General features: G+C 47.4%; 1 protein-coding gene, 1 long non-coding RNA gene and 1 other non-coding gene across 6 annotated transcripts; 1 reads left to right on the top strand and 2 right to left on the bottom strand.

Moving 5' to 3' along the window:
- The first annotated feature begins 405 nt into the window (after positions 1–405).
- Positions 406–20,475, top strand: vash2 (vasohibin 2). 2 transcript variants are annotated; one of them, XM_076756120.1, is made up of 9 exons: positions 406–1,090; positions 1,795–2,240; positions 8,313–8,401; positions 8,540–8,596; positions 8,797–8,871; positions 12,210–12,447; positions 12,531–12,674; positions 16,839–16,957; positions 20,339–20,475. In XM_076756120.1, the coding sequence occupies exons 2-9, from the start codon at positions 1,920–1,922 to the stop codon at positions 20,406–20,408; spliced, it is 1,113 nt and encodes a 370-aa protein (XP_076612235.1). In that variant the 5' UTR covers positions 406–1,090; positions 1,795–1,919; the 3' UTR covers positions 20,409–20,475. The 2 variants fall into 2 exon arrangements, with proteins under 2 accessions (XP_076612235.1, XP_076612236.1); XM_076756121.1 differs by having other exon boundaries at positions 406–1,187.
- trnat-ugu (transfer RNA threonine (anticodon UGU)) lies at positions 10,026–10,098 on the bottom strand. Its single transcript has one exon. It is a non-coding gene; the product is annotated as a tRNA-Thr (tRNA).
- On the bottom strand, positions 20,403–27,098 carry LOC143336168 (uncharacterized). Of its 3 annotated transcripts, none has more exons than XR_013078505.1 (4): positions 26,925–27,098; positions 25,952–26,541; positions 24,392–24,501; positions 20,403–20,546 (listed from the first exon to the last, which is right to left on the bottom strand). It is a non-coding gene; the product is annotated as an uncharacterized LOC143336168 (long non-coding RNA). The 3 variants fall into 3 exon arrangements; XR_013078506.1 differs by having other exon boundaries at positions 26,969–27,098; XR_013078507.1 differs by lacking the exon at positions 26,925–27,098 and adding an exon at positions 26,727–26,811.
- Between the last annotated feature and the right edge of the window lie 665 nt (positions 27,099–27,763).

The following is a 27,763-nucleotide window of genomic DNA, read 5'->3' as shown; positions in this document are numbered from 1 at the left end:
GATGATTATTATGCAGTCTTCATGATTTACATCCACGTTAGGATTTTTTCTTAAAGCTGATATTCTGTCTTTATTTTGAGGTTTGTGGACAGACCTCTGATGGGATGATATTTGTTATTTCTGCTCTGCTCGGTGAATTTGCAGTCCAACCTTCTTAAACACCTCAAAATGCACAAAATGGGCAAAATCAACAGTTGCAACAAGAGGCAGAAAATCCAATTTGTTGCAGATATATCACTTGTTGACGCCTTCGTCTATCAAACCGCACCAATCAGAAAGGATCACCAGTTCCATATATGGTAGCGCGTACTCTCCAGCCCGCCCCTCTTTGTTGGCTCGACCAATGAGAGGCCGCGGATGGTTGGTGGCTGCCGGCGATACGTGCAACGGAGAGATGCAGGAGAACAGTCGGGAGCTCGTAGGACCGTTTTATCCGTGATGATTCCATCATGTGAAGGGCAGAAGACGCGCTCTCTGTCAGCATGAAGGCGGATTTCTTTGGTCGATAGCTGATACCGAGGCGCCGCGCGGGCTGCTGACCGGGAGGAATGCGCAGAGGTGGTCGTTTTCCCGGACTGGGGTGGTGGGAGGCGACGGCCCCTGCAGTGTTGTGAGACCCAGAGAGAGGACTGGTGTCAGCTAGCTAGCAAAACAGAAGGACTTCCGGATGATATTTTCAAAATAAGAAAAGCTCCGTCGAGAAGACGTCTGGTGTGGTGGAAGTTTCCGATATACTAGTGTTACTGACACATGTAAAGCCTTTCCAGACGAAGAAGTGGTGGTGTATGAGTGTGCTGCAACGATTCGCAGTGCTTACTATTTATAAACGCGAGATCGGTAAACGCACCGCTTTTACTTCAGTGGAAACTTCCAGCCCAGCGGTTGTTAGTTTCTGCTAGCTTGACACGTACTAGAAGGGGTGAAGTTACAAAGCCTTGAACCAAAACAAGACTTCACAGCCTGGGGTGGACAACGACGCCTTGGTATGAATGGGACCTACCTCCTCTCGCCGTGTGTTTGTCCACTCAAAGGCCGTTTAAAGCGCAGGATCTGCCGTCTGTCTGAAGCCGGAGCCCCGGTGGAAAACACGGTACAGTTGGATTAATAACGGTTGAGATATTTCAGCGGATTCACTCCAGCGAAAATCCCCTGATGTCCTTCTGAAGTTCTGCTCGTGGTACTCAGTTGTGAGTTTTGAAGCTCTTTCAGAGTTACGGCTTTAATTGTGTACGTGCTGCTCGTATCGTCCCATTTTCACAGAAACAGCCTGTCTGTCACACTGATTGATGAAAGCCTCTTTGTGCTCTTCGTCATTTTATCGCCTTTGCTGCTCGAGGCTCCTCCAGTATTGATTAAGATTGAGTATTGATCATGTAGAACAGGATTTTGCCTGTCACGGGCTGATCTGTGGGTCGTGTTAGAGCTCTGGTTTCTGTTCACAGTTGTCAGATTTTGCAGTCATATTCATGTTTTTTTAACATATGTTGTGTTATTGCATGGTGGACTGCTGCTCAGTGCTCCTGAAGGGATTTGTTGTCATGTTGTCAAGGCTTCAAACACCGTCGATCCTCCTCTAAAACAGCAAAGGTTCAGATCCTTTTCAGGTGGACCCACCTGGCGGACAGCGCTTCATTAAACACTACTTTACCTTTGTGGAAAAATGTTTTAAAACTGAGCTTTTCTGTGCAGAATCGCTGTAGATCCGTTTAGAAAAGGATGCATTTGAACTCATCGCAGGTCTGCCTCGAGGAAGCCAGGTGTGATCTGAGAAGGTTTGCTTTTATTCCCTGCCAGGTTTGCCCCAGAAGATCAACATGTACTGTCCAACGCTGACAAACAAGGAGAAGCTCTTGTAGCCGGAGGAGGATTTCCTGCCCTGACTTCTCCTCCTCCTCCTCCTCCCGGCCCTCCTGGGATCCATGACGGGACCCAACTCCCCGAGCCGGACCGGCACCTCCCCGGCCAAGCTGAGCAGGCACGGCCGGTCCAAGAGCACCAGCTCCCACTGCCTCCTCCGCTGCAGCACCCAGGAGGAGTCCTCCGCCTCCCCCCCTAACAACAGCTCCAGGTCGCCCGTGGAGGAAGAGGAGAAGGATGGAGGGGTTCTGTTCTACGTGAACAGGACCGGTTTTCCCATCGAGAGCGTCACCTGGGAGAGGATGTGGTCCCATGTGGCCGCCGTGCATCCTGAAGGCCAGGAGATGGTGGACAGGATACGAAACGCCGCGTACCTTCCAAAGGTAAGCCGGCTGTGATTGGCTCAAGGTGCTACGAAGGTGGCCGGGTTGGGTCTTTGACGTCTGTCTGTGTTTAGCACCTGTTGTCTTCATGTCCAAACTAAAGTGTCCTGAAGTGTGTCGCAGTGTTTTTGACCAGTGCATCTGCAGTTTGGACGTCTGTTCATTGACTTACTGTTTGTCAAACTGTGGCTCGGGAGGTAGAGCGGTCGTCCACCGAACAGGAGGTCGGTGGTTCGATCCCTGGTCTCCGTAGTCCACATGCCAGAGTATCCTTTGGCAAGATACTGAACCCCGATGCTGTGCCATCGGTGTGTGAACTATGAGGCAGGATTTTATTGCCCTTTTTAGTTATTAAATTTCATTTTATGAGCTCATAATCATTTGGGTGAAGTTAAGACATGAGAAATCGACACAGGTGGACGTGAGAGATGGTCACATGACAGCAGCAGCAGAGGTCCATGGAACTGCCTTCAGAGTAAAGGGACTCTGTCTCTGAGCCTCCCTGTGGCTGCTGCCCTGTCATGTGACTGCAGCGCGCTCCAGCTAACAAACTGCATCTCGCTGCTACCTGAAGGGTGTCTCTGCTACCTGGACGTGTGTCCCTGTGAGGACGTCATGGTCGTGATGGTTGGACGTGTCTGTGGTGACGGGTGTGTTTTCATGGCTCGGGAGGCGAGTGGGTGTTAATGTCATCCTGTTTTCACACTGTTTCACCAATGCACTCGCTCTGGGGCCAGCACACACACACACACACACACACACACACACACACACACACACACACACACACACGAGCACATGCATCACATTACCATGACAATGCTTAACTGGGGCGCCATACCTGTCAACTGATGTTAATTCTGCTTTTTTTGGATTTGTCACAGTGTGTGTGACTCACTGTGACTCCTGGCTCACACACACACCAAACACACACGTTGGTGCCATCAGTGCTTGGCTGTATGTTCGACTGTGTGTGTGTGTGTGTGTGTGTGTGTGTGTTTCCTGAAGAGCTGAAACAACACTTACAGTATAAGCTAACTGTACGACTCCCCGCGCTGCCGAGTGAGACGTTAAAGCCCACGCTCCTCCGGGGAGGTGCTGCTGCTCAGCTGATCTGCACCTCCGGCTGCTCTGTCAGCGCCACAAAGAGCCATCTGTATAGAATTTACAGTAACGTCAGTTTTACACCACACAAATGAAAGCACTTCGACAGACGCGAGCTGGAGTCAGAGGAGGCTCAGTCTTCATGTGAGCTGACTGATCGGTTAACAGCCGTGATTGATGTGACTCGATGTGCTTCATATCTCTGGAAATGGATTATTTTCAGATGTTAAACTGTTGAAGGGACCAAACGTAAAGATGTCGCCTGTGGCTCAGAGAAACCACAATTTCACTTATTTCTGATACTTTACAGCCTAAGCTGTGAGTGGAAGACGTCTTTGACAGAAGAAGTAAGTTGCCTCCCGTTCAGACTTCACCGTAAATGTGCGACTGGTCCTTCGGGGTGATGGACGCATCGTCCCCGCTCGCTCGGCGCACGCCTTTGTCTGCTGCCGCCGAGGCCCCTCAGCCCAGATTTCTCTCATAGTTTTCCCATCAGTGACTTGGATGAAAGCTCGTCGGGTTGCGGCCTGTGGAGGGAATCTGCTGCTTGTTTGGCTCTGCTAATTGGCCATGTGGTCATTAGTGACCTGGTTGGCTGACGGTGCCAGAATCCCAAACCGCTGTGGTGGACGGGAGGACGAGGGGAGGACAGGAGGACAAACACAGACAGAGTCTGCACACAGAAGTCTGTCAGCTGTTTGTTTTTGCTTTAGATTCGAACAGTTTGAGAAAGTTAAACAAACTGAAGCTGCAGAGCTTCATGGACGACCGTCTGTCAGTGTGGGAGTGTGAGATGAGCGTCAGCCATGTTAATCAACTACAACCTCCACTTCGGAAGAAAGCCAACCACCGCGAATGTTTTCAGAAAACGGGCTTTTTATTACTATTTGATGACTTGTTGATGTAAATGTCAAACTGCTGCTGGCTCCATGTTTAAGTTAAAACCACTGGTTAATCAACCTTCATCGGGTTTATTTTCCAGTTTGTCTCCTGTTCAGTGGACAGAACGAAGAGACTCATTAAATTACACTCGACCGTCATACGTGCAAAAAAAAGCTTGTCCGTTGGTTTATGCTGCCGTGTTGTTGGTATGTTGATATGCAACCTGACTCTGGAGTGTGTGTGTGTGTGTGTGTGTGTGTGTGTGTGTGTGTGTGTGTGTGTGTGTGTGTGTGTGTGTGTGAAAGCAGGTGGTTACCACAGATACAGTCGCTGATACACTGACCCAGAAGAGGAATAACTTTGTTTTTCAGACAAAGAGCTTGAAAATGTCCAGATAACTTAGAAACAAGCTGCTGTGTAACATTTCACAATAAGACAGATGAGTCCAGAGGTGAGGAGGACTCACAGGTGGCTCCGGTGGCTCCTCCAGGTGGGCTGGACACAGTGCAGGTCTGTGTTATTGTTGCTGATCAGAGTCCACGCTGCCAGTCTCTGTGCCCTCATTAACAGAATTGAAGTCTTGGCACAGGGAACAAATCCCTCTGATACGATCTGGGTAGTGGATAATCTCTGGATACCAACTGGACTACCTACAGAACGAAACGGGCTAGAACTCGTCTGAGCGAAGGTCTCTGTCAAAGCTAAACTAGAAAAACTGAAATAAAACGTCGTGGCGTGCTGCAGGTTAGCTGGATGGACGGAAACAGGACTAAAGCTAACTGCAGTACATGCTGTCGCCAAAGAAGTAGGACTTCCCTCTCCATAATCCATTGTTCTGGAGGGAAATATTTGCGTCCGTGCTGTGACAAGAGGATTTTATTTTGGGTGGCATTAACAGATTACATTGAAAGTAGACTTTTTTTTTAGCATTTGCAAGAGTAAAAGCAGCTCGAGGACGTACAGTAACACAACAATTAAGCTTCTGTCTGCAAAGCTTGTGTCGCTCTGTCCAATCAGGACACAGATGGCTTGTTTTGGCCTGGACGTGGACGTGCATGGACCCCTGCCAGCGTGGATTAGTTCAGACAGATGTGCTCCGAGGCGAAGAATTACAGACGACAGCAGTAATCTTCCTCAAGGTGTTCTTCACCGCGAGGAGCGTAGTACTGCAGTACAGGCCACAGCTACTGCAGTACTGCTGTCAGCGCTGAGGGAGCGGCAGTCCTCCTCAGGAAGAGGCTGTCATCACTTTTTATACCAGCACATGAAAAGGATGAGCGTAAGAAAGGGGGAGTCTCAGGTCCACACTCTGCTTAATCATGTCTTTCTCAGCTGTCTCTGCTTCCACACACACACACACACACACACACACACACACACACACACACACACTCTTGATGGTGTGAAATACGATCCGCCTCTCGACATCTTGCTCCCTTGTTCTGTCCGTTTTTAAAAGCTCGGAGAAGACGAAGGCGCTGCCGTGTGTCCTCGTGTTCCAGTCTCACACCTGGAGCTTCGACACCATGATGGAAAATATCTGCCCCGCAGTCAAAACACTCACATTAATGTTAAATAACCTTTTATGTGACTTGAAGCCGCTCGCAGATATTTAAGAAGTGACCTTTAACCTGCAGCACGAGCAACTTTGAACGTTCTCTTCCTGCTTTTAGTTAAACTGGACATGGAGTTGAATCCGCCTGTTTTCCTTATGTCCTCCTTCAGCCTCCTGCTGGTTTTGTCGGCTTTTTGTTTCTCCTCCGCCCCCCCCCCCCCCGCCCCCCGCCCCCCCGCCCCCCCATTTCCTTCCAGTGCACAATTCAAAAACTGGGAAGGTCATGAGTCTTTCTCTCTCTTTATCTTTTTGCCTCTGTCTCTGGTTACAGTCCCTCTTTTTGTCTCTGATGCTGGGTGGGTCAGGTTCCCCGCCTGCCTCCGGGCTCTGGAGTGGGGGGCCGGTGGGAGCAGGAGGCTGGGGAAAGGATGGAGGACTGGAAAGACATAAGAGAAGATGGAGAAGGAAGGAGAGACAGAGAGCGAGAGGCAGAAAACAAAAGGGCTGATTTGAGATAACTGTGGAGGGGAAGGAGAAGGATAGGAGGAGGTAACAGAGGAGGAGCCAGGGAGGAAACAGGAAGGGAGATAGAGGCAGACCAGTCTGGGAGGAGTCACTCCCCGCTCTTTGTTTACAGGAGGTGTGATTGCTGATGTGCAGATAACCTCGTTCACATGTTGGTTCAGGCTGCGTTCACCTGTTTGACTCCTCATAACTCCTCTGTAACCAATGTCACGGCCCGAAATGTACAGGCAACACCAGATTTCACGAGTCAAAGTGCTGATGTTCCCCCGGAGCCGCTCTCAACCCCTCCCGGGTCAGTTTGTAGTGAGGCGTTTGGCACGCTGTGGTTCTTTTTAACGGTGCTCTGGTTAAGCTGCAAATACTTAGCAAAATGAATCACGACTGAGTCAGCATGCCCAACGGTCAGTGCCTTGCTCAAGGACACGCCGAACGGTCAGATGACTGAATCTGTAGCTTTGCATTTAAAATTGAGCCTTTTTCTATGGAAGTTCTGCACAGGATGTGATGGCGGCCGCAGAAAGATGGCGGCTCTGGCTGACATGAAGAGAGGAGATGATGATGAGGGATCAGCAGTCATCTCACTCCCTGACCCAACAGAAAGCAGCTTTAGAGAGTGTGTGTGTGTGTGTGTGTGTGTGTGTGTGTGTGTGTGTGTGTGTGTGTGTGTGTGTGTGTCAGCTGATGCTGTATTCCGCCTTAGTGAGGATTTCACTAAATGGGAGATTATGTGCCAGTAAAACCTGCTATTTACTGGTCTTTGCTGGCTGGCAGACTGGTTCATGGACTGAACGGCTGCAGACGAGAGCGACCAGTTGACTGACTGACTGACTGACTGTTTGACTGACTGACTGACTGACTGACTGACTGACTGACTGGTCGGTCTGCTGTTTGCGTTGAATGAGTGCTTGTGTGGCTAAACAATGGCTGACTGCCGGTGAAGTCCAGTAATACACAGCGTGTGTGTGTCTGCTCTCTTGAATGTTTTAAGTGATTAAATGTGTCTTCTCTCTCTGGATGTGTGTCAAGATGTGTGCCACCATTTCTGAATGTTTCTTTGAATCAGCACGTCTCTGCAGATCACGTTTCGTGCAGAGATTTAGCAGAAGTGCTGGTTTCGTGTGTCAGAGCTCGCCCTCCTTTTCACCCTGCCATCGTTTTCATGCTGTAAATAAACAGCGCCGCTAAAGCCCACAGGAAATGATAGGTCTGCCACAGTTCAGCCTTCCTGCACACACACACACACACTCTGTGTGTCACAGGAAGTGCTGGTTTGTGTTTCGGTCTGACTCACTCTGCTGGTGCGGTCGTGTCCTCTTCATGAAGCCACATCTGTGCCCTCTGCTTCCTCTCTGAAACGTTCTTGTTGAGGTGAAACGGCGGCCTGTTTCGTCTTCATCACACACCTCTTAGCTCACAGCGTCTGTCGGCCTCAGCGGTCTGAGACAGAGACTGTCCTCTGTTACGTGTCAGTCACGTCTTTGTCATATTGTTCCTGTGGCTTTCTGCTGTCAGATCATGGTACAGATTAAGACATGAGGTTTGTACTGCGGACGCCGCCGCCGCAGCTTTGATGCTAACAGTAGAAGTTACTGTGTTATTGTCTTGTTTTCTAAATGTTCCTCAGAGGCTTTTGAATGCTGACAGAAAAAAACTTGCATGGCCTCCAAACGTTGAGGTTCAAAGACACATTGACTTTGTAAACTGGTCTGAACGTCGGCCCGATCGCTGAGGGCTGAGCTTCAAACAAGGTTTCTGCTCAGAGAGCAAGACTGAGGCTTTCAGATGGCAGCTGTTGGACATCAGACACTAAGAAAACACTGACACAACGACTTCTGACTGTCCGTCCTGGTTAAATATGGTCACATGACTGCGTCCGTCTGTTGCAGCAGTGGTGGAAGATCAGTGAGCGTCGTGATGGCGGCAGGTGGTTTTTGGCGCTCTGCGTGTTACCTCACATCCATTTGTTTGAAATAAAGTGTACAAACCTGTCCGTCTCTGTCCTTCAGCACGCCGTCCCCTCCGTCCCGACCTTCAAACCGTCCATGTCCGTCCCAGACTGGCTGGTGGCCATCCAGAACTACATGAAGGCTCTGCAGTATCCTTTAAGAGAACCACAGCACACAGGTGAAGCCAGGTGAAGTCTCGTTCGTGTCTCATCACATGTGACGTTTGGACGGACTCTAAGCTGTGGAGACGTCCACTCCTGCCGTGTTGTCCCTAACGTGTCCCTCAGATACAACCACACAGGGACCCAGTTCTTTGAAATCAAGAAGAGCCGTCCCCTCTGCGGGTAAGTGGGCTTCAGTATTTACATCTCTCTCCTCTTCCTCTCCTCTTCCTCCTCTCGCCGTTCTCCCGCCTCTCCTCCCTCCTGCTCTTCTCCTTTGCTCTCTTCCTCCTTCCTCTCCTCTTCCTCCTCTGCCCTGCCTCCCGCTCTTAATCCTCTTTGTCCCTCTTCTTCGTCTCCTCCTCGTCTTCCTCTTCCTCTAGGTTAATGGAGACCGCGAGAGAGATGATCAGGGAGTCTCTGCCAATCAAATGTCTTGAAGCCGTCATCTTGGGAATGTATCCTTTCCTGCACATGCTCACACACACACACACGCATGCACACGCACACACACACACTCACACACACACACACACTCACACACACACACACACACACACACTGGGTAGAAGGTTATTTTGTTGTCTGTGGGTGAAATCAATGAGACATGTTGCTCTAATGTGGCGCCCCCCCACCCCCACCCCCCGCCACTCTTCTCTGCTCTTACTGAACTGTGTTGCCTGGCAACAAGCCGTCTTCAAAGTTTAACCCCCCACCGCACACACGCACACACACACACAAGCTTAGCATCATCTTGCAGAGCTTCGCTGTTAAAGCAGCAGTTTCATTTCCAGGAAACCTGCAGTTTCAGAGCTCGTTCTGCTGAGCTTTAACATGAGAAGCTGCACCATTCAACCAATCAGCGCTTGCTTTGGTCGTCACGTCTCGAGCCTCTGTGGACAAGCGTCTTGAAGAGAGACCCTCGACGTTCTCAGAGCTCTGTGGTTTGTGGGTGTGTGGATGCAAACGTGTGAACTGCAGATGTGATAACAAACAGACGTGCTGAGGCCGCGGCTGTGAATCTGTCCAATCATAACGTGATAAACCAGTTAGCAGGTGATCAAACGTAGGACGGGTCTTCATGGCAGGTGGATTTTTACTATTATTATATTTATTTACTATTATTTGCAAAATTACAGCTTAGTTTGAAGAAAACACTCTCACATTGGCTCAGACCAAATGCTTCTCTGATGATCTCTGACGTCAGAGGGTGAGATCTGTCGTTCATCATCGACACGTTGAAGTTTCCGTACAGTCGTCCACCCTGCGGGATGGAAAGCGTCCACACGTGAGGGTCTTCTCTGCGTTTCTCTGAGCCGACCGTCCGGTCTCATGTGCTGGTTTCACGGCGGCTTTTCTCCAGCTGACAGTGATGTTAACCCAGACTGGCTTTAGCCTGCAGATGAAAGGGGGAGAGAAAGAGAGAAAGTGGCAAGAGCTCAACAGATGAATAAAACGAGGGCGAAGGGAAGACGAGCCAATCAGTGTGGGCGATTTCCCGCTGCTTCGTGCCCTTTAAACAACCTCACGCTGTCGCACATCAGCCAGGGAAGGTGTGTGTTTGCACAGCGTCACCTTTCGGTCCCGAGGTCGCCCACACGGAAAAGGAATCAGGCCCCAGCGAGAATTGAACTCGCGACCCCTGGTTTACAAGACCAGTGCTCTAACCACTGAGCTATGAGGCCTCACCTGTGGGTGGAGGTGGATGAGTAACCTTTCTACGCTGATGGCAGAGGAGGACACGCCCTGTTTGTTTACCAGCCATTGTTAGGATAATGAAAACCGACCTAACCAGGTCGCCCTGTTGGTGCTCAGTGTCCGCTGCTGCGCTGCATGTGGACGCCTCTGCTGTTTGCTGGGAGCCAGTGGACGTCCGGATGCATCTGATGCTGACATCTAAACAGTCTGTTATGTCTGTGAGCAGATGAACGGATGAACAGCAGCTGGTGGCAGCTGTCTGTCCTCCGCTGTCGCCTCCTTCCCTCTGAGCAGGGATCTGAGTCCTCTCCAGGACATTCAGGCGTCATCTTGGGTCACTCCTGCTCTGTGTGTGTGTGTGTGTGTGTGTGTGTGTGTGTGTGTGTGTGTGTGTGTGACTTTGTGTCTCGTTGCATTAACCATCACCGGCTGCTGTTTTGCAGAATCAGAGTACAAAGCAGCCTCAAACCGAATCGTCATCAGAGGACGGACGTCTTTCTAAAGTTCAGAGTAAAGTCATGAGCCTTCAAACGTAGGACAGGATGTGTGACCCACAGGAAGCGTTACAGTGTTAGTGAGGTCATATCTAATACTGGGCCAGCCTCATTCCAGTTCACCACGAAGGTGCTGGACCGGGTTGAGGTCACAGGTCATTCGTGAGCCAGGCTTTGTGCAGGAGGAAGATTATTTAGTATCTGTAGTCTGAACTGTCATCGTGCTCTGCAGCGCTCAGATCTGCCTCGTCTGGATCTTAGAGGCCGAGCAGAAGCCGTGACCACATGCTTAGACTTCAGCGTGTGTGCGTTTGCTTTTCCTGACGATGAGGAAATCACGTGACTCTGCAGAGAGACGCTGTGCTTAAAGAGGATTTCATGCCTTTTGCTGTGTTATCTTGAATCTCACTGCTTTGAAATTTAGCACAGAGGTGAAGGTAGAGAGAAACTCCAGGATGATGTGGGGGGGGGGGGGGGGGCGTCTGTTACCTCGGCCTCTCCGAAATTCAGCTGTGAAATATTGTGTTTGAAGGTTTTCAGGCAGTGTGTGTAAGACAGACACAGTGTAGTGTTAATAAGTCACTGCACTCAGATCATGACGGAGTGAAACGGCTCATTAAGTGAAGGCAGAAACACCACGAAGCAGTAAAAAAACTGCACGTGTGTATTCGCAGTACTATTTGTGTATTGGCTGTAATGCAGGTGATGATTCATATCTGTGTGTACTCCAAGTATTTACTCTGGACTTAGCTGTCGAGACAACACACACAGTTAATGGCTCAGTGGGAAGAGATGTGTGTGTTGCTGAGCGAGACTGAGGCCACACACACACACACACACACACACACACACACACACGCACAGACAGTCAAGTTGATCATATTTGTGTGTATGATCAGTGTGTAGTTGTGTTTATGTCTAATGGAAACACAGCAGCATCCAGGATGCTGAGGTGATGGGCAGCCTCTTTGGCCAATCACAAGCCTCCGTGGACAGAGCAGCAGATGGTGGGCTACTGGCCGACAAAGATGCTGTCCAGATCTGTGTGTGTGTGTGTGTGTGTGTGTGTGTGTGTGTGTGTGTGTGTGAGCAGTGACAGCTGACTGAATGTAGGCCGCGTTCGGCTTTCATTTGGATTCATTGGAAGTTTCTGAAGTTTCCATCTTGTGGACCAGTTTTTGTGAAATGAGCACAAACTGAAGTCACAGAAAATGTTTCTCAGAAGGATTATTTGTTTGTGTCAGTATCAAAGTGTTTCCATCTGACAAAAAGCCTCATTTCCTCTCTGAACACAGATTTTACACCTTGAATGTTAAGAATTGTTTGAGATTTTTGGAAGAAATCCAAAATCGTTCTGTTTGAAATGCACAGCTGGTTTGGAAACATTGGCTCAGCAGAGAGCCGTCGGGGGTCGGAGTCAATGTTCTGCTCATGTCTCCTTTGTTTTTCTTGTTCAATAAGAGAGAAACACGACAGCGAATCAGATTCAGTCAGACGGGACGCACAGACACAGTCTTAAAAGAAGAAATATGTAAAATACACCATTTCTGACGGCGCCAAGAACAACCGTGCAGATCTCTCCTTAATGCCGGCGTGTTGACCAGCTACCTGACCAACGGGCTGACGTCTCTCGAGCGCTTCCCCATCAGCTTTAAGACCCAGTTTTCGGGCCACTGCTTCCACCATGTCGTGCTGGGCGTCTACTGCAACGGCCGCTACGGATCCCTGGGCATGAGCCGCCGCCAGGACCTGATGGACAAACCGCTGACCCACCGCACGCTGGGAGAACTGGTGGCCGAGTTCGAGAGCTCCTACAAGAGATACCAGCACACTCTGAAGAAGGTAAGAGGAGGAACAGCGAGGAGCTGGAAAGTATGAGCAGAAGGAGAAGGGATGTGTTTGACTCAGTCGTCTGTTTCTCTCAGGTGAAGATCGGCCTGTACGTGCCTCACGACCCCCACATCTTCCAGCCAATCGAGTGGAAGCATTTGGTGCTGAATGCCGCCCGGCTGGGAGCTCAGGAGATGAGGAAGGAGCTGGAGAAACACGGCCGGGACATGAGGATGAAGGTACAGACTGTCCTCACACGCTGACACACGTTTCCACACAGAGAACACCTACTGATCACCACGAGGTCAGGTTTTTAAGAGGAGATATGAACGTACCAGGAGCAGAAACCAGTACACAGAAACATGGTAAACTCCTGTGATCTGCACAGCTGCAGAGCGGTTTGGGGAGTTTTCCAGTGTGCAGCCTGAAGCACGAGCAGAAAACAGGCAGATTGAGGCCACAGGCAGCAGAAAAGAGCCTGCACTCAAACCACAGCGCGGTGAGAGCGCAGCGTTTGGGTCGGGCGGACCAGCATCCAGCAGGGAGGCAGAAGTAAAACAGTTGTTAGCGGTGCCGCTGATGGAGCGTTCGTCTGCCAGATCCACTCCAAACAAGTCAGTTCAGAGCCAAAAAACAAAGAACCAAATGTCTCCGCAGACCAGAACCAGGAGCCAAACACGACCTTTTAAAAAATCTGGTGAAACATCAGCGTGAATAAAAAGTTTCTTCTGTTTTCTTTTGACTGGAAACAAGAGAATCAAGGGAAACACTTTGAGTGTATTTTCCATGAAGCCGGAGCTGGAGGTGCTTTCCTCTGGGCTGAGCGTGGAGCACAAAGTGTCAGGAATGATTCAGGGCATGATGGGAAGGAAGGAATGTGTGTGTGTGTGTGTGTGTGTGTGTGTGTGTGTGATAGATACAGTATATGGACTGCACTGCAGATATGTAGGTCAGCGAGTTTGCAGCTGTCACACACTCACATGAAAACAGACACACACACGCAGACTCTGGTCAGCTGTGCGGTGGTTTGTGTATAATCTCAGCAGAGAATGTTTATTACAGGCTTCAGCGTGTGTGTGTGTGTGTGTGTGTGTAAGGACCCAGGGAGTTTGTTTTGTTTGCTCCTCTCATTTTAGGCTTGAGTTTAATGTTAGGCTGGTGTGTGTGTCTGTGAGCGTACGACAGCAGGTCCTCACAAGTGTAGACTGACGATGAAGAAGTCACACAAACACATGACTGCATCGACGACAACACGAACAACTTCACAATTACAACACTTAAACCTGAAAAGACTGTAGGTCATGTGAGCTAGGACACACACACACACACACACACACACACACATGGCTGTCAGAACCACATGACGAATGGGAGCAGCTGTGGAATATGAGCCACTTCCTGGCTTTTGCTTTTTCCGTGAAAACTCGCCATCCGTGTTCATCCTGGAGTCTTCTTCTCCCACCGAGTTCTTAATGATAGCTTCAGATTGCTGTTTAATGCACGCACGCACACACGCACGCACACACACACACACACACACACACACACACACGAAAAGCCTCATGTGTAGCTTTAAATTGTATTTTCTGCAGGATTCGTGTGTGTCAGCAGCTTGTTCATGTTGAGGGAGATTAAAAAAGAATAAAACATCTCACACACACACACACACACACACACACACACACACACACACACACACACACACAGTCAGGTTGTGTTTGTGGGCTCCCGCTCATCACGCCTCCTGCCCTGCAGCTGAGAAGCAGCAGCGCTTGTTGGCGTCGTGTTAGCATCGTTTCTGTACGTTGAGACGCTTGAAGGAGCTCGGCGGCTCGTCGTGAGGGTGCAGGTAGAAAAGCAGCACGTGACCCTCGTTTACACGTGAAGTTTGAGGAGTTTGGTCTGTTTACGGACGACAGCACTGACTCTAAAACCAACACTGCGTCGACACTGCCAAGAACTGTGATCAGCGTTTTATCACAAATTGACATTTTGTAGATATGACGAATTGATTCATGTGAAAAATAATGAAATTCTGAATCATCAGCGAGCAGAAAAAGATGAAAACAAGCCGACAGATTGACGGCGTCATTGAATGCAGCACTGGCTGATGGTCTCTGACGTGTTGCCTTAAAGTCACTGTTAGCTCTGGTTTGGTCTCGGCTCCTGAGGTGATACCACACCTGGTTTTTTTTGTTAAATTTTTTTTTTTACTTTTTTTTGCTTGAAATGATGTTAATGAGAGCTGATTAATGAGGCTGAGCCATGCAAACCAAAAAATAAAAAATAAAAAAAAAACACCCCCCCCAAAAAAACGACAGTGGTTAGTATGGCATTTTTACTCATTTTGACAAAAATTTAAAAAAGTGATTAAAACATGTTAAAGTGTAAAAGATCATAATCTGAAGTGGTGTCGACGGTTGTTTGTGTGTTTTTTCTTCATTAGATCTTTTTTTTTTTTTCTTTATTGACAGAGATGAACGGGGGTCAGAGGGTTACATGAACTCACAGAGTGCAGGAGAGGAAAACAAAGCATACCATATATTTCTGGTCGGCCAACACAAAATCATTTCAAAAACATGGAAACATGGCTAAAAATAATATTAAATTAATTATGTAAACATAACATAAATTTGTGTTCAGTGGAGGAAGTTAGTTTATCACAAAATGTCATGTAAGACTCAGATAAGCCATCAGCTCCAGGAGATTTATTTACGTTGCTGAACGGCCGATCTGACTTCTTCTAAGGTGACTTGCTTGTCACAAAGGTCCTTTGGTCCAAACTAACAGATTTTAACTGAGAGAGATTTGGCTGCATTTTCATCATGTTGTGATTCATATGGGTTCCAATGAAACGTTGAACAGTGTTGGATACCTTTTGTGGATCATCTGACAGCTCCGTCTAAACTCAGTCTTTGGATGCAGTTCGCTCTGCTGCGTGACTTTTCCAGCCTGAAGAAATCTGCTGTGTTTTGCTCGCCTTCGTCCAGCCGTTGCTCCCTGGATCTCACATCACCTCCTGCTTTAACTCTGTATGTTTCATCCAGTTTGAGCTGCTGCTCAGTTACTTCTTGTTTGTCATCTTCTGTTAGATCTTCAGGCGTACACTCAGTAAGAGCGGCAGTTTTGGAAATTACTTTTGTTTCTTCCTCTTTTCTTAGTTTGCCAGAGAGGATCCATACTGTCTTAGGTATTTGCTTAAAGTCACTGTCAGCTCTGGTTTGGTCTCGGCTCCTGAGGTGATACCACACCTGTTTTTTTTTGTTTTGTTTTTTTTTTAACTTTTTTTGCTGGAAATGATGTTAATGAGAGCTGATTGATGAGGCTGAGCCATGCAAACCCCCAAAAAAAAATAAAAAAAAAACACCCAAAAAAAAAAAAGCGACAGTGGTTAGTATGGCATTTTTACTCATTTTGACAAAAATTTAAAAAAGTGATTAAAACATGTTAAAGCGTAAAAGATCATAATCTGAAGTGGTATCGACGGTTGTTTGTGTGTTTTTTCTTCGTTAGATCTTTTTTTTTTTTTTCTTTATTGATAATGAACGGGGGTCAGAGGGTTACATGAACTCACAGAGTGCAGGAGAGGAAAACAAAGCATACCATATATTTCTGGTTGGCCAACACAAAATCATTTCAAAAACATGGAAACATGGCTAAAAATAATATTAAATTAATTATGTAAACATAACATAAATTTGTGTTCAGTGGTATCAAACGCTTTGCAAAAGTCCAAAAATAAAATAAAGCTGTCATCAGGGCAGTATTCAGCATAATCAATAAGATCCAGAACAAGTCTGATGTTGTTAGATAGACGTCTGCCCTTCATGAATCCTGTGTGTGTTTCATCAGTCGTGTCATCCAGCACTGCTTTAAGTCTTTGGCAAAGATTCCAGCTCAGATTTTCTGATCATTACTGAGGAGACAGGTTGGTCTCCAGTTATCAGTGTGGAGCGAGTCCTCATGAGGTTTAGGGATAAGTGTTAAAAGCCCTTGATATGAGGTATGAGGAAGAGTCTGGTTATGGACGCTGTGGGTGATAGTCCATGGAGGAAGGAGGCAAGTTTATCACAAAATGTCATGTAAGACTCAGATGTCAAGCCGTCAGCTCCAGGTGATACCACACCTGGGTTTTTTTTTTGTTTTTTTTTTTACTTTTTTTTGCTTGAAATGATGTTAATGAGAGCTGATTAATGAGACTGAGTCATGCAAACCAAAAAAAAAAATTAAAAAAAACACCCCCCCCCCCCCCCCAAAAAAAAAAAAAAAAAACGACAGTGGTTAGTATGGCATTTTTACTCATTTTGACAAAAATTTAAAAAAGTGATTAAAACGTGTTAAAGTGTACAAGAGCATAATCTGAAGTGGTGTCGACGGTTGTTTGTGTGTTTTTTCTTCGTTAGATCCTGAAATCGTCCAGCGCCCAGTCGCCCATCAAGGAGCGGAGCCGGGGGAAGTCCTTATCGCCCCGCCGGAGACAGAGCAGCCCGCAGCAGCGCTTCGCTCAGCGCAGAGACAAATCGTGAGTGTGTCCTCCGCTCGCCTGCTTTCCTGCCTCAGCACAGGAAGCTCGTACCCGTCAGCCTGTGTGTGTTCCTTCCTTCACTTCACCCACTGCATGGCTGTGTGTGTGTGTGTGTGTGTGTGTGTGTGTGTGTGTGTGTGTGTGTGTGTGTGTGTGTGTGTGTGTGTGTGTGTGTGTGTGTGTCTTTGCTGCTGACAGCTCAGCGTTATCACCGGGCAGACGAGTGCTTGCTCTGTTCATCTGACACTTGGCGTTATCATCGTGGTGTGTGTGTGTGTGTGTGTGTGTGTGCGTGCGCACGTGTGTGTGCGTGCAGAACACTGAACCAAACTCCATAAAGAAATGAGGACATTTAACGCTGCCTTGCTCAGTGGCCACCGTGAACGTACTGAAGAACGTGACTGAAGGTCGTATTTAACCCACCACGAGCTCCTCTTTAATGTGCCGTTAGCGGTCGTGCTGCTCTGAAGGGTAACTGGAGTTTTTATAGATTCTTGGTGCGTGAAGCCTTCAGACACGCGTTACTCTGGAGTTCATGTGGCGACATTCCTGATCAAAGTGTCACAAACTGAACGTCCAATGGAAGTAATGGAATTTCTCTGGGAACGAGCCCATTGGACGAGAAAGTGTGTTAAAGCTGTTTGAGGGTTAGCAGCTCTTAAAAACAGCGTGACTCACCGCTCCACCTCATTGGCAGAGAAATTTGACACACGCACGCACATGCAGGATGCTGACTGTTTGTGTGTGCTGTCAGCTGTGTGGTGGGATGTAACACAATCTGACTTGGACAACAGCTGCAGCCGTACTGCAGAGTCACCACAAACACACACACACACACACACACACACACACAGAGCAGCAGAATCGGCGTGTTTCCGTCTGACGTGACCTTCCTCCTGAGAAGCTCTGATGGATCAACAGTCTGATTATTCAGACATGTGTGCGTTTAAAAGAAAAACAGGACGACAAACGGAGGCTTTTCCTTTAATTTAATCTCCAGAATCAGATCATCTGTCAGGTGATGCAGACGTGAACAAAGACAACAAATCATAAAACCTCAAAATGCAGTTCAGCTTTAAAAACATTAAACTAAATTAAAACAATTTTTCTTTTTTCACAAGTTAATATCTAAGAGTAAAAATGTAACACTAATTATTGCTATTTTTCATATTTCAGTTCTATCTTTTACTTGTTTCCTTCCTTTCTGATTCGAATAATCAAACTCGTGTTGTTTTTTAAGTCAGGTTTTGTTTTTCCCTCCTTCACATCTCTGGAAATGAACTTTCTTTGGACTGAAAATCATCGGCAGACTATTTGAGGTCTTTGTATTGTCAAATTTATAAGCAATACTAACATTCAGTGGCATGTTTTGGAAGGGAAAATTAGTTATCAGTCAAATTTAGTCGAGGACGTCTTGAACCTGCAGCTGACCATCACGCCCCCTAGTGCTGAGCCGTGGAAATGTCAAAAAAAAAAACAAAAGGAGACATGAGCGCGAAGCCTGCTGGTTGAAATCCTTTATTTTAACTTTCCATATTTTCTACTGAACACTGAGGAAACTTGAGAATCTATAAATGCTAACGCTAATAATGCTAATGAGTCTGAGGTATTTATATTATTCTCATCAAGCTTTAAACTGCAGATATGATGACTTAACCTGTAAACTACGACATGTTTATCTGCACATCCTGCTTTTGTTCTTGCATCAGTTTGTAAACATATAAAATGAAATCCAGACTGATGACCCGTCAAACTCCAGGTGAATTAAACAGGTGAGTTAAAGGCAGCTCAAACACAGATTTCTCACCTGGAGGGTAAACAGCAGCATCAACGTCTTTTTCCTTTTCCAGCCAAATGAGACGGAGACTGAAAAAGTTTCCCGATCAGCGTAAATGTGCTTCTTGTGCCTTCAGGGTTCAGTCATTCGTTGTTATTTTAATCTTCATAAAAGTTAATTGTCTCGTCGGCTCAGAGAAGCCGTTTAATCGATCGTCACATCGCCGCTTTAAACCGCTTCAAAGGCCATTACTGTTATCAACAGAGCACCGAGACGGAGAACAACATGTCGGCCCTTCAGACCGCCGACTCTGCAGAGACACTTTAATAACCTGCTGCTGGTTTAAACCGCTGAGTCACGTTTCAGCTCCGCCTCCTGCACGCCGACGAACACGACAGCAAACAAAAAGAGAAAACAAGCCGAGAAATGTTTCCGAAACGTCCTGCAAAGAGGTTTAATGAGCAGTTTAGAGAATGAAAGACAGGAGGAAACAAAGAGGAGCAGCCAAGAACAAGAACACTCAACCTTTACTTAAATCTGACAGGGTCGTTCATGGAAACAAAGAGTTCAATCAGGGGCATTCAAAGAGGTCATCAAGGTGTTACAGGTGTGAGCGACAACAACACAACAGAAGAAGAGAAAACTCAGTGCTCGAAAGACAAGAGAAATGTAGAGAGGGCAAGGAAACGAGAAGGAGGAGAGGAGGAGGAGGAGAGGAGAGGAGAGGAGGGGGAGGAACAAAAAGGCAGATTGTCTTGAACAAACAGCACTTCTTCTCCTCGATGTGTCAGAGGGCTTCAAAGTGTCGCGTTAAGCAGAAACCACTGAGGGACGGGATGAAGAACAGAGCGAGGGAGAGGAGGAGATGAAGAACAGAGCGAGGGAGAGGAGGAGATGAAGAACAGAGCGAGGGAGAGGAGGAGATGATGTGAGGAGAGAGGAAGAAAGAGCCCAGAGGATTAAATCTGATGACTTTCTCGACTCGTCTGCAGGAATCTGGAGGGAAGCGTTTGGTTTGTGTTCAGCTTCAGTTCATTTCTCAGACGAGAAGCTTTTTAAATCTAAAAACCTGACTTCAGTCTCGACCTTGAAACAAAAAAAAAAAAAAAAACATTTTGAAGGTTGAACTCCTCAGAGTTGTTGTTAAAAGGACTTGAAGCTCAGATCTCTTTCTTCTTCTCTCTTTCTGGGGCATTGCTTCTCTTCATGGCTTCACCTCCTCCGTCACCTCCTCCGTCACTGTTTCCATCCTTTAACCTGTTTCACATCAATAATCCTGTTTCTCTATGAAACTCTTTGTTTCTGGGTTCATGCTGAAACACAAAAAGTTTTTTTTGTTCTTTCTAGTGGAGCTGAAATGATAATCTGTTCTTCAAGTCGTTTTCGAAGCCAAAATGCCAAAAACTCTCAGATGTGAATATCTGCTGGTTCATCTTATATGACAGATCTTTGTTTTTTTAAAACATTTTCTGATAAAATTAGCATTTTAAATGTGCACAGTTGAGGTCTGGGCTAGTTTAGGAATAAGTATCTTCTTTTTGGACTGTTGTGAACAGACTGGTAGACTAACAGTGACTGTGTCCCTGCTGTCTGTCCGTCAGGCCGGCCTCGGTGGAGAGGAAACCTCCGGAGCTCAGCACTCTCAACGACGGCTACCAGATCCGCATCTGACCCCCTACCTCACCTCCCGAGCATCCCAGAGTCCGTCCGGCCTCCTCAGCCGCCCCGATCCAAACCTCCACCTGCCGCTGAGGAGAGGAGCCGCCGCCACCGCTGCCGCCGCCGCCGGATCTGATAGACGAGAGCTTTCTGAAACGATTCGGAGGAAAAAGACAGTGGTCACATTTCAGTCATGTAGCCGAAGCATCCACGCTCCGACGTCCATTCATTTCCAACATTTCAGGAAGCAGTTAAAGGCTGAGAGCGAGTATTTCTGTGACCACGCGTCTTAGAAAAGGGCTAAAACAGGAAGTGAAGGAGGCGAAAAGGTCGATATTTGTCAGGACAAACAGTGGAATGTTTGACTGGAGGAGGCGCAACAAAAAGATGTTAAACTGCTAAAAACAGATTGATTTGTTGGCGTCTTCAGAGAGCAGTGATCAGTTATCATGAAGCCACGTCTTAAACTCAGCGTCTCGTCTGTGAATTCAGGCGGTTTAACATCATTTGTCAGCATGTTTCCACACGGGGGCAGAGATCAGAGGTGCAGCTGCTGCTCAACGACTGCAGCACAAGAAAAAGGTCCCTGAAGGAAAGTTTTGGGTCCTCTGACTTTCCCAAAACCTTTTCCTGAACCGACAGCAGGTCAAACACGACGAGCGAGTCGACTTCCGTTCGCAGCGTCTGTTGATCAGAGCGGACGAGCACAGAATGAGGAGAGGACGCTCAATGGAGAGCAGAGAAATCAAAGACGACGAGTCGATAGGAGAGAAGGCGTGGAGAGAGGGGAGACGCCGCAGGAGATCAGAGAAGGATCATTAGAGCACTGCGGCAAACCTCCTGTCCTCCTCCTCCTCCTCCTCCTCCTCCTCCTCCTCCTCCTCCCCTGTTGACCCGTAACTGAAGACAGAACCGCAGCTCTGTTTCCATCCAAACTGTCGATTCGATGCTGAATATGAAGCCGAGAAGCTCGTCGACTGAACTATGAACTGAGTCCACCTCGTTATTTATTTCAGCTGATTTCTGTGTTATTTATTGCGTCAATGGAGGGAAACTTAGCTGCGGGTTAAACAGGTGGAGTAATCACACTGACCCGGTATTAAAGAGGACTCCATTAAAGGGACGAGAATGAGACAAATTCTTCTAATTTTTGCATTTTTTCTTGGGTCAGACTGGACACATTCGCCTCTTCAGGCCTCTAAAAGTCCTTCACATGAAACAAAACACAGAAGAACAGAATGTGGTTGATTGACACTGAACTCAAAACCTGCGATGACAAGCCACAAAGCGACGGCTTTTAGAGGCCTGAACAAGTGAAAGAATTAAGTTTTACAGAAGAAATAAAGCAAATATTAGAGAAACATTTTTCTCTGTCATCCCTTTAATCAACGTGTGGTCGCTCAGATTCTGGAAACTAATAATCTGAACAGTAAATGTATTAAAGAACAGTAAAGACTCATGAGACGATCAGCATCCATCACTGCAGTGTTTGACGAATGAGAACGTTAAACTTAAAACACCTCTGATCTCACAAAAGTACCTTAAAAAGTCAGTTCAATCACGAGTATCTCCAAAACAAGTCAGCAGAAGGCGAGTTGGGCGCGTGTCGACCAATCGGAGCTGCAGCCGAGCGTTCACGCTGCGAACAGCTGGCCGCCGCCGCCTCCACAGCTGGAGCTTAAAACGGTTCAGCTGGTCCCAGTTCAGCCGCAGTTTGTTCACTCAGACAAACGAGGAGTGAAGGCAGATGTTGTTGGCCGAGTGAACAAAAGCCTCATTTCAGACAGATTTCTGTGGCAGAGGGACGTGACGCCTGATCAGGGCCGCGGGGTCGGCGCCCTCCGGGGCTCAAAAACCCTTTTGTTCTAGAGGTTTCTCTGTTTTAATCTCCACGATGAATTGCCTTTTGGTTCAATGCCCTGAAAGCAGGAACGTGTTCTGCTTTGTGTCAAAGTGTTTGTGTCTTTCAGTCGCTCGTGTTTTCAGTTCTTTGCGGGAGAAAATTAAGAAACCACGAAGTTCTCGGAGCAGCTCGATGAATCGCGTCGCTCTGAAGCTTCGGTACCACGTGGCCTACGAGAGTCCGTTCAGTACTGTACGCACGCTTCACGCGAGCAGGCGCGACGTAGCACAAGGACGGTCCAGGAAATCCAGTCAGGCTTAGATTTGATTGGTTTTCGGGTTCTTCTGTTGAGGCCTTCGACGAATCACAGCTGAGAAGCTTGAACTCTCATCGCTCGAGTCCAGTTTGGCGTTCACAGAAACGATGGGAGAACATCACATATCAGAGGCGCAGGACTGAGACAGCTGAGCTCAGAGCAGACGCTGTCAGACACGAACGCCCACCGGCCTCCACGCTGACCCCTGACCAGCTCCACTCACAGAACCAGGGGTTACTCAAGGGCATCTCGAGGGAGTTTAAAAACAAAACACAATTTTCCCAAAATCAAGCACAAATATTGTCTTTGTTCAGTAAAGCTGCTGCAGGCAACTCGAGAGCTTTGGTGACCAAAAGTGCCGACAAGAGAGCAGCAAGTGTGAACCTCTGGAGCTCCGAACAAAAGACAGCTCGAATCAAACGCGGCTGGAAACAGAAGCTTCGAATCCTCAAAGACTGACTCAACACGTGGTTCAGCGTCGAGGATAAATGTGAACGAGAACCTGCTGCAGCTTTAACTTCATATCAACGGAGCAAAGATGATCTTGCGTATCTAAAATTTGGGGAAACTCTTGTTTTACTTGTGTTGTTTTGTCACATCAGGCGGATTTCAGGAGGATCGTGCCTGAATCTTGTCATTTGATTGTTTGGTGACTTTTCTTTGAATGTTTCTCGGTGTCTTCTGCAGAACGAGTGCGTTTTGCCGCCAGCTGAACTCCAGCGACACTTTGTCCGAGCGTCTTGTTCCTATGCACACGCCGCGTTTCAATCCCAGTCTTCCACGGTTCAAACGACGGAGGAGGAAGGTGTTTGCGGCTCGGTCTCCAGCTTTTCTTCTGTGCAGATCGAGCCTGATTCAAGGTGCTGAGAGACTGTTCGGCCAGCAGACGGAGATCCGACCACATCTCCGGCTCCGCCTGTTCAGAGCTGAGGTTCCCACAGGCTGGACGTCTGGTAGAAGAAGCACAACGCCGCTTTGCTTTTTGAGTGTTTTCTGTCAAACTGATGGTGGAACTGACGCAGTGAAGAAGTGACACATGTTGGAGTACTTTTTTCAGGAAAGACAACTTATTCTCTGACTGATGTTCTTGTATTTTTGGAGCTTCACAAACGGAGACTCAAGGACCTAAAGTTGATAAAACTACAGTTCTGGGATTTTACCCGACAACAGTGAGAAGCTACCTGACGGACTGAGGCGTCAAAGTCGAAAGTCCAACCTGAGCTGAATCTGTTTTTAACGTCCTTTGCAGCAGAGACTCCAGTGACGACAGTTTCTCTGACTGAATGTTTGGGTTTTCTGGGTTTGTGTTTGACTTCTGGAATCTGTTGCTTTGGTTTATTGATTGTACTCGATCGTCTTTGTGATGGCCTTTGATTTGTTTCCAAAGTGCTGACACCTCTTCTCTCTCACTGTACACCGTGCCGTTCTGAAATCAGCCGTTAAGACGACGACTTTGCTTTGGCCCATTTTATCGATCACGATCATTTTGTGCTGCCTGGTGTCCTTTAAACTCTTTCCACACTCGACCACCAAACGGGGTCTCTAATCATTTAAGTCCAAAAGTTGTACAATGATTATAATGAAATTCTAGTTTTTTGCTGGACAAAAAAAGAAAAGGTTTGTATTTGTGCGCTGCGGCTGCTGAACTGACAATTCAATCATTTTTTCCTCCTTAAAGCCAAATTCAGAGCAACATATCGGAGCAGCGTCTGCAGAGCTTCCAGTGCCTCCCAGAGCCGCTTTAACCCCACTATTTAAATATGACTTGGTGTCTTTGGTGAGTCGTTTGGAGGTGTCGCTCGTGTGCATTGTGCAAAAAAAAAAGGAAAGTTTTACCTGTCAAAGTCGTATTAACCAGTGAGGTCGAGCTCCTCATCACAGCAGCTCTTCCTGTTTCTCTTCCAACGTGTTCTGGAAAGATGTTCTGCTCTTCAACGTCCTCTGTGCTGCGAAGGACAAAGGGACAGTCAGCGTGGCACAAGACGAGCAAAAATTGGTGGTTTGTGTGTGTGTGTGTGTGAGAACGGGAATCGAACCCCAAACCACTGTAACAGTATCCAGCCAGCGTCTTAACCATCCAGCAGAGCTCACTGAGGGCTGACGGGTTTCATATGTGGAAACACTGCAGAGCCCTGAGGAGCTGACACACACACACACACACACACTCTCTCCAGGTTCCCTGCGTGCCGTGGTTTTGTATCCTGTGACGATGCATCGTGGAGATCATGTGACCCTCAGTCGTTCTTAGCGTCGGTGTAACTCTGCTGCTGTTTCAGCGTCGCGCTCTGGCAGCAGCTGTTTTTATCCACTGTAGCAGCATGTTGCTCTTTTAATAAACGATCTATGTTTGTAACTGTGTGCTGCTCTTACTTTGACGGGTCACGTATAAATACATCACGTGTATTTTGAAAGTACTCGTACTTCCATCTACGTTGACTGCAGCTACTTTGCAGGAAGTTTCTTTTGCAATATAATTTAATACATGTTAATCAGCCAGGACTGATATTATTGGCTGATTTTATATTAAATTATGGTATATTTGAGGTAATTTAGGTGTATAAAGTGTATTTCTACACTGTAAAATACTTAGTTCATAAATCTATAAACAAATTCAAAGGACACTTTTTAAAAAAGGTTTTGTGTCCATTTTAAACTAATGTTGGCTGATAATATCGTCAGACGTTTTAAAACTTATTGATATTTGATTGGTTATTGTACACGAAGCAGAGCTACAAATACCTGAGGCAGTAACAAAGTACTTTTACTGTTTAAAGTGCCTGTTAGTTTAATTTGCTGATATAAAAGGTTTGCATTCAGGATTTTTACATCGTGCTTGTGTTACTTTTATTCATCACAGTGTAATATCGATCAAATGTTACGTCATCAATCAAGGAAGTGTGCTGAAGGTAAAACAGGAAGTCAGCTGGAACGGGTCAGCAGCCAATCACTGAGGCCGTAATAATGAGCATCGTGAATGTGAAGAACGACGAAGAAGAGGAGGAGGAGGAGGAGGAGCACGAGGAAGCTGCACGAGATCCACTGTTTGAATTCCTCTTTAGATGACAGTGCTGCACACACACACACACACACACACACACACACACACACACACACACAGCCTGATAAAGTAATCTGCTTACGTTCCACTGCAGCTGGGAGTGTGTGTGTGTGTGTGTGTGTGTGTGTGTGTGTGAGTGAGGCACATGGAGGCAGCAGATTTATAGAAATAATCCTTCATTTCTCATTTATTCAGCAGCTTGGGGATTGGAAGGCTCACCTCGCTGTGTGTGTGTGTGTGTGTGTGAGTGTGTGTGTGTGTGTTTCTGCCAATCACTTATGATGCTGTAGGTTTGAGTGTGTGTGTGTGTGTGTGTGTGTGCGTGCGTGCATTCTCACCTCCCCCTCTGTGGTGATGATGGCCTCGTTGTCCACCTCACACTGAGCCTGAGAGCGAAAGACGCTGGAGTTTGACTCAGCTGACGATCCAAGAACAAAAGCTAAACACACACACACACACACACACACACACACACACACACACCTGTAACCACACCCACCAGTGATGTCACAGTGTGCTGAGTACACCTGTACATCACAAGCTGAGAAGTTAAAGCAAAAATCACAGACTGTAAAAAACAGTTTCCGTCTCTGTGACGTCACTCATCCGTTTTGGCTCCACCAAACCGGCCTGTCACACACACATCACAGTGACCCCACAACGACCTGTGCATCCTCGGTGACGGAGATCCTGAACCTCATGCTGAACCTGATCCTGATCCAATCCAAACACCCAGAGAAGCGCCTCCTCGCTCTTCCTCCTCACTCTTCCTCCTCACTCTTCATCCACGTGTTCCACCAGCCGTCGTTCTCCAAACGTTCAGCTCTTTGAACATCATTCATGGAGCTCACTGGTCCCCACAAAGCGCTCTGCTGCCATCTGGAGCTCACAGACGACACGACGAGGCCGCTTCCTCTGCAGACACACACTCTGCGGTAAAAGCACGCGAGGACACACACACACACACACACACACACACACACACACACAGCAGGAGGTGGACAAAATAATACGAACACCAGACAGCAGCACAAAAGCAAACGTCAGTTTGGAAAAGCTCAAAATGAAAAGGCGACTGCAGTCAGTGAAAGTACGGCCACACTCAGTACCAACCTTCATCTGCTGAGGAAGACTATGAGATGCGTTTAAAGGCACCATGAAAAGCCAGTAAGAGGACTTTGAGGGTCAAACTTCTGTGATTCTTCAGGCAGACGTTTGAAGAGAAATGTCAATTAGATGTCTGTCAGACAACATGAACGAGGGTCAGCGGCCATTTTTACTTTACTAATGACTCACAGACACCAAACTCACCGAGGATTCAGTTATTGATGATGTGCAAAACGATTACTAATCACCTTTCCCTCCATCAGTCTGGACTATTGTTTCCCTCTGTCGTCCGCTTCATTTTCAATGTTTATGAGTCTAAATTTTACAAACTGCAGGAAAATCTCACACTGACTTCCTAATTGGTGTTACGTCGAGCGAATGAGGATCACGGCAGCAAAGGTATTGAAATCCGCCCCAGAACAGACACGAGGGACTCAGGGGAGCCTGCTGAGATCCAGCAGAGCAGTGACGCACCGAATACCGAGAGGGCTGAGTCCTGCACGGTGTGTGTGACGGGAGGGGCGAGGTGAACGGTGCAGCCATCTGTCACACACACACACACACACACACACACACAGAGAGAGAGAGAGAGAGAGAGAGAGAGAGAGAGAGAGAGGGAGAGAGAGAGAGAGAGAGGGAGAGAGAGAGAGAGAGAGAGAGAGAGAGAGAGAGACTAAAGTGGCTTAAAACGTGGAACCTGTTTGACTGAGCTTTGAAAACGTCTCGTTAGGAAACAACAGAAAAAGCAGCCACTTCATTTACAGCTGAACACAAACACCAAAAAAAAAAAAAAAACATCTCTCTCATCAGACAGCAAACCGTCCACTCCCCGAGCAACAATGAAAGGCAGTAAAACAAGTTTCTCTGATGACAAACGAGCCAAATCCCATCATGTCCAAAGCAGCCAGTGACACACACTCTACAGCCGACACACACACACACACACACACACACACACACACACACACACACACACACACGCGCGCGGCGAAGAGCGCGCGACAAACAACGCAAACTCCTGGAAAATCAGCGTTTTCCTTCAA

This window comes from Chaetodon auriga, chromosome 18 (genome assembly GCF_051107435.1).
Source record: "Chaetodon auriga isolate fChaAug3 chromosome 18, fChaAug3.hap1, whole genome shotgun sequence".
In the NCBI taxonomy this organism is placed as follows: Eukaryota; Metazoa; Chordata; class Actinopteri; order Chaetodontiformes; family Chaetodontidae; genus Chaetodon; species Chaetodon auriga.
Note: the sequence above shows the minus strand (reverse complement) of the source record. Positions and strands in the feature narration are given on the sequence as shown.